Source organism: Perca fluviatilis, chromosome 6, assembly GCF_010015445.1.
Source record: "Perca fluviatilis chromosome 6, GENO_Pfluv_1.0, whole genome shotgun sequence".
Taxonomy (NCBI): domain Eukaryota; kingdom Metazoa; phylum Chordata; class Actinopteri; order Perciformes; family Percidae; genus Perca; species Perca fluviatilis.
In genome coordinates, this window is record NC_053117.1 from 20544044 (window position 1) to 20554602 (window position 10559).

The window sequence follows — 10559 nt, forward strand, 5'->3', positions numbered from 1 at the left end:
TTCTTCTGTAAAATGCACCCACACTGCTGTGACATTCGTTGTCCAATATGTTGGCAGCGAGCAAAACATCAGGGTAGCTTTTTACATAAGAGAGAAAAACATTAAAAGCAAAATAATTCATCACCAGTTCTTCCACATAATCTGACCCGGCTACTTTGCTGTAGACCTCTTAGCATTACAGAGGATTTCAGCTATAACCAAAATGATTTCACCTACCTCAACCCCCAAATATAACACTTAAAAACTTCACTGAATAACTATGGTGGAAATTCTGTATTAGTCAGAAAAAATGTACTTTTGTAGGGTGTGATGCTCTGGTTTTCTTGCACACACTGAAGGCACAGTCAGTATGTGCTCCTATAAAGTACATGGGTGTCTGAAGTACTTTCTTGCCTCACAGCAACTAAATGTGAAATGATGAATTTAGATGTGGATTATGTGTGTGTGTGTGTGTGTGTGTGTGTGTGTGTGTGTGTGTGTGTGTGTGTGTGTGTGTGTGTGTGTGTGTGTGTGTGTGTGTGTGTGTGTGTGTGTGTGTGTGTGTGTGTGTGTGTGTTCATCAGGGCCTGGCCAGTATAACCCCAGTGTGAAATCCGTACCCCTAATGGCTCTGATCTCCTCCAGAGAAGATCGATTTAAAGTCTCCGTGGACACCAACCCTGGACCAGGCGCTTATCAGGTAAGCATACTGTGAAAATGTAACTCTCATGAAACATTCTTACCTCCAAACACACTCCTGGTCTACATGACTCCTTGAGCAGCCAACATTTAGTAATAGTGTACTGCCATGAGTGTCGCTATGGATGTGTGTGTCCTTGGATATGAATGTGTTTATGCACGACTAACAGAGTATGATGAGACGGTGTGTAGCATACAGACCCTGTTTGTGTGTCTGGTGTATGCATGAGAGGCCACAAATATATGCCTGACATTATCTCATGTTTTGATCCTCAGAGAATCTATAACATTTCTGTCTCTGATCTTGAGCTGTGTGGAAGAAATTGATTGCTTTGTAATAAAAAAAATCCAAACTTCAATAAGTTTCTGTGGTTTCGACCATCTGATGCAAACACAAAACAAATGATGCCTTTTCCTGCTCAAGGCAGCTTTGCAGGAGAATTGTTCTTAATTGACCTGCCTAGTTAAATTAAACTGGCAAAAGTGAGTGCATTTTTATTAAGTGTAGTGTTGTTTAATGCAGCCACCTTAGACTGCTGACAGAGACAAATGCACTTTATGGTTGAAGCATAATACAGTTGTAATGAAACCTAACTAGAACCTTATCTCTCCCTGCTCAATTTCAGTGTGTTTTAATAGGAATTACAGCCCTGGGTTACAGCTGTGTGTGTGTGTGTGTGTGTGTGTGTGTGTGTGTGTGTGTGTGTGTGTGTGTGTGTGTGTGTGTGTGTGTGTGTGTGTGTGTGTGTGGGAGTGGGAGTGGGAGTGTGTGTGGGAGCGCGTGTGTGTGCGCGTGCATAAACTGATTGAAAGAGCTAATGTTGCTTCCAGTCCCTGCTGACTTTGAGTGGTGAACATCAAAGACAAAACCACTGAGTTTGATTTCAACCTTACTACAGAGTTCATCATCATGTTCATGTTCATGTCCATGGGTGTAATGTTATCACAGGGCTCTTTCTTCTCTTCTCTGTCTGCCTGTCTCCCAATCTGTCTGCTGTCTCTGTATGGATTTATCTCCTCAACTTTTCCCTCTCTTCTCTTCTGCAGTTCACTGTCTCTGTCTCTCTTCTCACTGCCTGTTTCCACCTCCATGTCCCTCTTCCCTCTATCCTGGCATAGCCAGACTAATTCACAACTGTGTATTACTGTTGTCTGGAACCTCTCAGTTCATTTTCGATTACTAAGGGGTGCTATAAACAGTGCAGACCAAAATGCCTCTGCATGCAATTGAATAGACCTACTGTACAACCCAATCTGAGCAACTAAAATGTGACACATGCAAGTTGGGGCAGTGCTTGGTCCGTTTTAAAGCAGGAACAAAAATGGCGGTCTGGTTACAAACTTTCTCAAATTACAGCTTTTACCGGGTCCACTAAAATGTGTTTCTGAAAACATTTTAGGCGAGATACATGCAATACACTAACAGAATCTATCAGCAATGCCTACAGTAGTTTAAGCCAGCCAATGAATGAAAGCAAGAGCAACAGCTTTATGGACGTTCACCTCCACTTAAGAAGTATATATATCCAGTTCCATTTCTCTTCAGAATCTACAGTTCCTGTCTCTCTCATCCATTTTCATCCTTTTCTATGCAAATTGCAACATAAATTAACAAGGCAAACGGTTTTGATGGATTTACAGCAACACGTGAGAATTTGTGTTCTTGCTGGATTTGATTGCTTGAATATGATTGGACGTTACTAGTCAGCTGGTAGCCAAAAAGCTGATGAATAAGCCAGTGATTGTAAAGCATGGAAAAAAGCAGGCAATGCTAGCGCTACTTTATTGCTCAGCCGGACCCCCGTCCTCCATTTCAGTTCATCAGGTTTTAGTACAGAGCCACAGCACACCTGAACTTCACCTCGCTATTATTAAGTTTGTTCCTCCACAGCTCTCTCTTCTGTGGAGCATACAATCCTTGATGCCTATATCTCTCCATCCACCATCTCATCTGAATTATGCATTTTTTTGCTGCTTTTCTTTGTCTTTTCTGTGCAAATTTCATTTATGAAACTGTTTATGATAGTCACCCAATTCTTTCTTCGTTTCATTAGGACTAAGAATTGTTTGTATGATAATCAGTGCAAATAGTTAATAGTAAATAGGTACATGCCTAGTTGTAGGTTTCAAAAATCTTAACGTTAAACAGCATACCCCAGTGTGTGTGTGTGTGTGTGTGTGGCAGTGAGAGTTTCACTTTGTAAGTATTAAACGTCAGTAATGTAGGCAAAATGCAGTGCATATTTTTTCCACATACATTTTTTAAACCTCTATCTTGCTATGTAGATTTATGCTTGCGGATGTTCTTTCTTGCTCTACACGTCCTTCTCTGTCTCTCACTCTGTCTCTCTCTCTTTCTCTCTGTTATAAAGGGAAGCTGTAGCTGCGAGAATCTTTCCACTGACAGTAGCTAGTAAAACTGTTGAAGTGTCTCATACCATCCTCTTCTCCTGTCCTCTCCTCTCCCAGGGTATCTGAAGGTAAAAAAATAAAAAAATTCAACTAGGGCATTAAATTAAAAGTAAAATCAAAATCCTCAATTTTGGCTTGTCAAGTGTTTTTCTGCAGCCACTTCAGTCAAAGCACAGAGGAGAGTAAATGTTGGGAGATAATTGGCACAAAGTAAAAATGGATTAGTTTATGGAATTAAGCTAATAACCTGTTGTTACCTCCTACTGTAGAAGTGAATTGCAGACCAATAAATAAGGCCCTGGGTTTAAATATGCATGTGTTTATATGTTTCAACTAGAACACTCACAAGCGTATTGCACATTAACAGAAAACCTGCCACCAGAAGTACTACAAACCATTTAGCTTTTAGTTGTTTTGTTTTTTCAAACTTTCTGTGACTTGAGCTCAGATGTTGATGTGGAGTTCATGCATACTGTATGTATAAAGACCTTTACACTGACAAAGAAAAAATTGTGATTCATGCCTTGTAGAGACTGATGCCTTGATGCATTGTGTGACGTCTCGTAGCTTTAGGAAGATCAGTTTTCTGAAGCTCGTGGGACTGAGTCTATATGACACCATAGGCCATACAGAGTTAAAGATGGTGTGAAGTGGTGCAGAGAGGGAGGGAGGTAAGTAAGTGTTGAAGACAAGCAGGCAGAGAGAGTGGGATGATAGCGATGAGAAAGAGAGGCAGGGAGGGGTGAGAGAGAAAGAAGAGACGTGGACCGAGGTGAGACAGCGATGAAAAGGTGGTGGAAAAGCAGAGAGGAAGAGAAGCAGAGAGACACAGCAGCAAATGGAGCAGCTGAAGAGGGTAGTTAAATTCAACAGCTGAAAATGTGTTCTGAGGGCCTGCAATCTGAAGCAGACGGCCACGTAATGGAATAGTAGCTTTTTCAGCATCAGTGTGTTCCTATATGCGTCCATCCATACATGTGTGAGTAATGTCACAAAGCTATCTACATGAGCAGCATTAGGTCACAGTTAGGGCTCATTTAGTGTTTCCATTAAATGCACCATCCGAGGCACCGACTTCTGGAAAGTAGGCTCGATTACCTTTCTCGCTCATGACACTGCTCTTATTGGTTGAGCTTAATTTAGCAGTGTGAGGATGAAACACAGGAATATAAAAAGACACGGGAGCAGACGTCAAACAGAAAAAAATGTTAATTAAATACTGTGATCTTTGCTGATATATAAACCTGCAGAGTGCAAAGCACATACAGAGCCAACAAAAAGAAGCTCAAGTTAATGTGATATTCATTATGAGTTAGAACAGAAGGTGTCCTTAACATAGATGACATTTCATCAAATCTTCCTCGGGGTGTGCGCTTTATGTCTCAACATGTGCCTCCTATGTGTGACAGTTTTTTTTATAGTTCTACTTTGCTTGCTGATGCTTCTAAGTGGGAGGCACAGCCACCTGATACCATCTCATCATGTTCTCATAATTTCTTTCTGATGAGGGCAGTGAGGAAATAATCCTTATAATTTAAAATGCAAAAATGTCTCCCCATTGCTGCATTTTAATTCATCACACCCACTCTGCACAAACTTTCTGTGTTTGTTTGCTACTGTCTTTTTGCATGAGTTTGGATAGTTAGAAACTCTAACTTACGACAGGTATGAGTTTGCATGACTATGTATACTGTGTGTGTGTGTGTGTGTGTGTGTGTGTGTGTGTGTGTGTGTGTGTGTGTGTGTGTGTGTGTGTGTGTGTGTGTGTGTGTGTGTGTGTGTGTGTGTGTTAGGGCTGCAGCTATTTTAGGAATTGAGTATTCTTCCGATTTTCTATCAATTAATTGTGTAATCGGATAAGTTAATAATTTGCTTCATTAAAGAGCTAAAGTAAATACACAAAAGAGAGTAGTTTGAGTTGCCTTTGTTACACTAAGCCTTAGAGGTGGCAGATCAGACAGCAGCACTCTTACAAATCTCCATTGTAACTAACAACCCATTTTGTTATTGATTGAGGTATGAAGACTCTGTTTCTGTGATTTGTGTATGTGTCGCAAAACAAAGGCATCACCTTGTGTGAATTTCTGCATACTCCAACAGAGAATTTGCATCCTTTGTTTTTGCTGGCATGTGTCTATTCATGTATGGGATGTTAGCTTGTGTTGTTGTGTCATGCATTGTGTGTTGTGGGAAAGGCTTTGCATCCAGCACTCTTTCTACTGTGCGTGTGTGCACACTTGTACATGTCTACATACATACCGAGTAACATCACCACCAACTCCGCGCACAGATTCCCTTTTTCATCTCCCCTCTATGACCTAGTGAAACATCCTATAAGCTCCCTCATTATTGCTATGCCGGTGGTGTCGTCACTTCCAAGAGCTCTTCACCATCTCCCCGACCTCCTGGCCAACCCTGAGGGTGACCTGGAGTTGAACCCACAACCCTTTTCCCATTAGGATCAATACTGAGATCTGAGCGGCCCCTGCAATGTGCCTAAATCCTACTGTGACACCTCTGGCATACTGATGTGTGTATGTGTGCTGGGAGGTTAGGGGAGAAAAAAAGGGAGAGAGAGAACTTTTGTAACATAGAAGAGGTAGATTCCTCAGGCAGTACCTGGGTGTGAATATGTATGCATGTATGTCTGCATCTTAGCCTGTGTGTGTGTGTGTGTGTGTGTGTGTGTGTGTGTGTGTGTGTGTGTGTGTGTGTGTGTGTGTGTGTGTGTGTGTGTGTGTGTGTGTGTGTGTGTGTGTGTGTGTGTGTGAGAGAGTGAGTTAAAGAGAGAGAGGCTGAGAGTTTTTTTTATTTGTGTGGTGAGATGATTTTACAGTCAGACTTTGAAGCCCATATAGGATTTTTGTTTTTGGAACCGTTTTTCTCATGTTCCCCTTAGTAAGACCTGGGTCAGGCAGTCTAATAATTTGTGTGTGTTGCTGTGTGTACGTTGCATGCTAGTTTGTGAATTCCACCTTAATGACCACTTTCTAGCAGAAAGAAACGTGTTTTACTTTGGGCGAATGTTTGGGTGTAAGTTATGTTTAAAGTTAAGGTTGCAATGCAATCAATAAATCTGAGTAACCACCGGCAGCTTGACATACACATTTGATGAACATATACACATTAAAGAACCCTTCAAAATGCTTGCACAACTAAATGCTAATACAGAAAGAGGCTGTTGAGTTGGAGAGACTTATCGATTCACCTATTGTGAGAGATAGGTCACGTGATTGGATGGTGTATGGAACATGTGACTATAAAAATGACTTCCATGCCTGCCTGAACTAATGCAAGGTTCCATTCTTCAAAAAGTTCTGTGTTTTCGTGGCGTGTCCATTTCTTGGAAGACACTGTAAAGCTGTTTCATATGAGACTCCTGCCTTCAGTAAACAGGTTCATACACATTTTATGTGAAGTTTTATTAGACGGTTGAATGCAATAAAAACAGGGTGATTGGTGGAAAATGCCAAGAACTGTTGATTACTCCTGTTTTAAAGTCAAAGGACAACCACCCTCCTCATCACTCCTCCTCATTTTATCATACTGGCCTCCATCATTTATTCCTTCATTTTGTTTGTTTCCTTCTATATTTCTAAGTCTTCAATCGCCATGGAGTATGTCCTGTTCAACAAAAAAATTGTACAATTGTAAATGAATATTTCTCTTTTTATACCTATTTTCTTTGGCCAGTTTTCATAGTGTAACGTCAGTGTGTTGTCTGGATCTTTTTCACATCTAGTACTGTACAAAGGGTTGCATAAAAGGACGGACTTTTTAATGTCACATAAGTATCAAAACACAACAATGTTAGTGCGGACTGCATTAACCATCTCCCATCTGCTCTTTTTCTGTGTCTCTGCAGTTGAGTCCAGGCGTCATGAACACAGTACTGAAGGGCACCTTCAATGTGACGCTCAACAACCCTCTGGGTCCCTGCTGTTCCCCTCGTGTGGCCCCTGGCCTTTTAACCGCCTACAAGACCATTAACACTGTCGCGCCCAACACCTTCATCACCACCAGCACTTCTTAGAGCTCTTTGTGGGTCAAAGTTTAGAGGTGTAAGGTGAGTGGGGTTAAACATCAATCTAATTTTTTTTTATCCTTTTCTGTTGAAAGTATAATAGATAATAAGTGAGCTTATTTTCAATTATTGAATTGTAACTCCGTAAATCTAGACATTGCAATAGTAATATGTAATGCAAGGTTTCAAGCAAGCTGTTTTGAAATGAATTGTGATGACAATCATCACTGAAGCACTTTATAGCTTGTATGAGTGTCTTTCTCTGTTCGATATTTCTATTCCCTGCCACTGTCTGTCCAGTCTCTGTACGTTTTGCATTGTGCGTGTGTGTGTGTGTGTGTGTGTGTGTGTGTGTGTGTGTGTGTGTGTGTGTGTGTGTCTGTGTGTCTGTGTGTGTGTGTGTGTGTCTCAGCCCAAAATTTGCTATCAATTAACAACACACAGTAGATCCCTACAGCTGTTGTTTTAGTAATAGTCTAGTCTAAATTGCCCTCACAGTTAATTTAACAGCCAATTCATAAATAGAGCAGCTTAAAACTTAAATTTATCTGAGCAAACTGCTGACTGATTAACTTTGTTTATTGTTTCAGGCAGCAGTTTGGAGGAAGATGACTGCTTTTTATTCAGTGTCGCAAAGTAAAATACCTACAATCACATCTACAGCTGATGGTTCCCTCATTCTTTGCTCGCAGCAATGGCACGCTTGACACACTGATTCAGCTGTTTTTGTGGGTCAGTTCCTTCTGCATAAACCACTTTGTTAATCAATAACAATTAAAAAGCTATTAGTATGAATATTGCCTTAGGTCTTTTCGAAATAATTTTACTCAAAAAAAAAAAAGTCTTGTCCGAAAGGCGCTTTGTTTTCTTAGATCAGCAATCAAAAGATCCAATCTGACATAAATAAGATAAAAATTAAAAATGATGGGAATGATAGATTTTACTGTGCTGCCCGTGTTGGCTAATGACTTGAAGGCTGGTTAAGTAGCACAGGATCACATACAGTCTGCGCTTAACTACTTAATAACTACAACTTAAATGCCAAGATTGTCAGAAATCATGTTTTATGTAATGACAATTGACCAGTGCATGAGACAATTAGAAAACAAAATGCTATTAGAATTAGAAAAAGCTTCATAGCTATACATTATTGCTTAGCGTGCATAAATCATGAAGCCATTCATTATGTATATTTGTGCTGACGACCAGAAAAACAGGTGTGAAAGTCATATAGAAGACTCATAACTTATGTTGCAGTTTTGTTGCTCATTAATCAAATTAGTCTCACCTTTAGTTTCACACAAACACACACACATACACACTCACATGCTGCGCAACATACAGAAACAGAAATCAGCAACGGCATGTGAAAGTGCATTCTGCTCATAAATATAAACATGGACTTAGGTTCAAGAGCTAGAGGGATTATTTGGTGATTTACTGACACACCTGTAAGAGGAGAGAGGAAACTATGCCTGAACAGTTTGGCTTTTTGGGAAATACGCAACGAGGAAATGCTGGGGCTGTCCATGCCCAAAGAGAGACGACGCTGGAGCAGGTCCTGAGGAAGCTGTTCGCTGTCAACTGCCAGAGGGTACCGAGGCCAACAGCTGTTTTCCGACCGTGACGCCATGCAACTTTGGGTTTATAACAATGCTTATTTCCTTTCTCACCGATAGCTATAAGAGAAGATTGATACAATATACCTCATATCTCATGTCTCATATGAAGCTTCAGCCAGCAGCCAACTGGGGTGAGCTGATTGCCTGGCAACCTCACAGCGACGACTGTTGCCGGCCAATAAATATTCCAGCACATATCCAATGTAAAACCACAGCTTGTCTGTTTTATGCTTAAGTTTACAGATTAAAAAAAAAGAAAGATATAAGGTGTTATTTATCAAGCTTGAGCGGTGGTGTTCCTTTCAGACAGAGCCAGCCTAGCGTTTTACCCATTTTGCAACACGGCATCATGACTTTGCGTAAACATCCACGCCACTTTCCTAAACCCAAATGGTGTGTTATCTGTACGCATTTTGAGCTATCCATGTGTATGTCTACGCTGTATACAGCGGATGTAAACATACACACCACGTCGCCACGTTGCGTGGTATCGCGAGAACGGGCCGTACTATCGCGAGAACAACGTCACACGCTTGTAAAAAAAAAAAGGTTGGGTTTTCAAAAATTCACACGTAATGTAGGTCAATGGCGGCCGAACGCGTTGAAAAACAAAAAAGCGATTATGCGTCTTGATAACACGCCAAAATGGTAAACGAATTGGCGTGTCATACATACGCCACTTTATGAGATCAGTCTGCATTTCTAGTCTTTATGCTAAGCTAACTTGCTGCCGGCTGTACTGTAGATTCATATTTAAGTACCACACAGACATGAGAGTGGTATCAATCCTCTCATCTAAGTCACAGCAAGAAATGTCAAAGTATTGCTTTGAAATTAATAAAAACATTTGCCTTGTTGTAACATTCTTTTTGATCCTATTTGTCCTATTGGACTTGTGCCTCTGTTATCAGAGAGGCAGAGATGGCTGTTACAAGGTGATGCAGGCGGTTCAAAGTGTCAGATAAACCACTTTTACTGGCCGTTACCACTGGAGAGTGTAGATTTATGCTCCTCTTCCCTGATGATCACTCACCATAAATCAGCTATTCATGGCTGTGTGTAAATGTGTGTTCCCAGACAAGAAAGAAAGTAACAAGAAGTGTTTAAGCATCAGAAGAGCACAGATGACACCGTGCACACAGATCTTGTTGTTGGTCATATCTGATTGGAAATAACCTTTCTAATTGAATGAGTCCCCCCCCACCATTCCTTACTTCCTGTGTCAGATGCCTCCTTGTCCTGCTGTGTGAGTGTCCAGAGTAACAGGTTCGACAGAGCACCATGTCTCTGGTTGTTCCTGTGGGCCTTTTAGCCTAATGAGGTGTTTACCCCCTATCATTATTCAGCTGGGAGCGGAGCAGAGGGAGATGGAGGGGGGTAGAGGCAAAGGGAAGGGTAGAGAGCGTAGGGTAAAATATAGAGCAAAATGGAGAAAGAAGAAAGCAAAGAAAAAAAAGCGGGTGAAGGAAAAAGGCAAGTGTAAGATAGAGAAAAAAATTAGAGATTATATATGGGCAGAGGAGGCAGAGGAGGAAAGAAGGGGAAAGAGCCTGGTGTTATTTATGCCTCCCTCGGCACTCGTCTTTACCTTTTTTTTTTCTTCCACGAGCTGTTTTACATCAGCGATCTAATTAAATCAAATAAATCACATCGCACACACACAAGTACGCACACACACAGCCACAACAGCCCCTCCTGATTCTGGGATTGTGAACATCTCCTCCTCCATCCCCCTCCACATGAGATTGAATAAATCTCGATTATGGTGCATTACACGGCACATCATTCATGTTGTTTATAGGTCCAAAATATGCAAACAGACC

The 10559-nt window shown here is 41.1% G+C and overlaps 1 protein-coding gene across 1 annotated transcript in view; it reads left to right on the forward strand.

Annotated features, from left to right (window-relative positions):
- The window catches only part of stpg2 (sperm-tail PG-rich repeat containing 2), a 52690-nt gene extending 44914 nt beyond the window's left edge, over window positions 1-7776 (forward strand). Inside the window, exons 12-14 of the mRNA XM_039803737.1 lie at window positions 564-679; window positions 6956-7156; window positions 7705-7776. Of these exons, the coding sequence (XP_039659671.1) occupies window positions 564-679; window positions 6956-7123 (284 nt within the window). The 3' untranslated portion in view covers window positions 7124-7156; window positions 7705-7776. The remainder of the gene's footprint in view (window positions 1-563; window positions 680-6955; window positions 7157-7704) is intronic.
- The last annotated feature ends 2783 nt before the right edge of the window (window positions 7777-10559 follow it).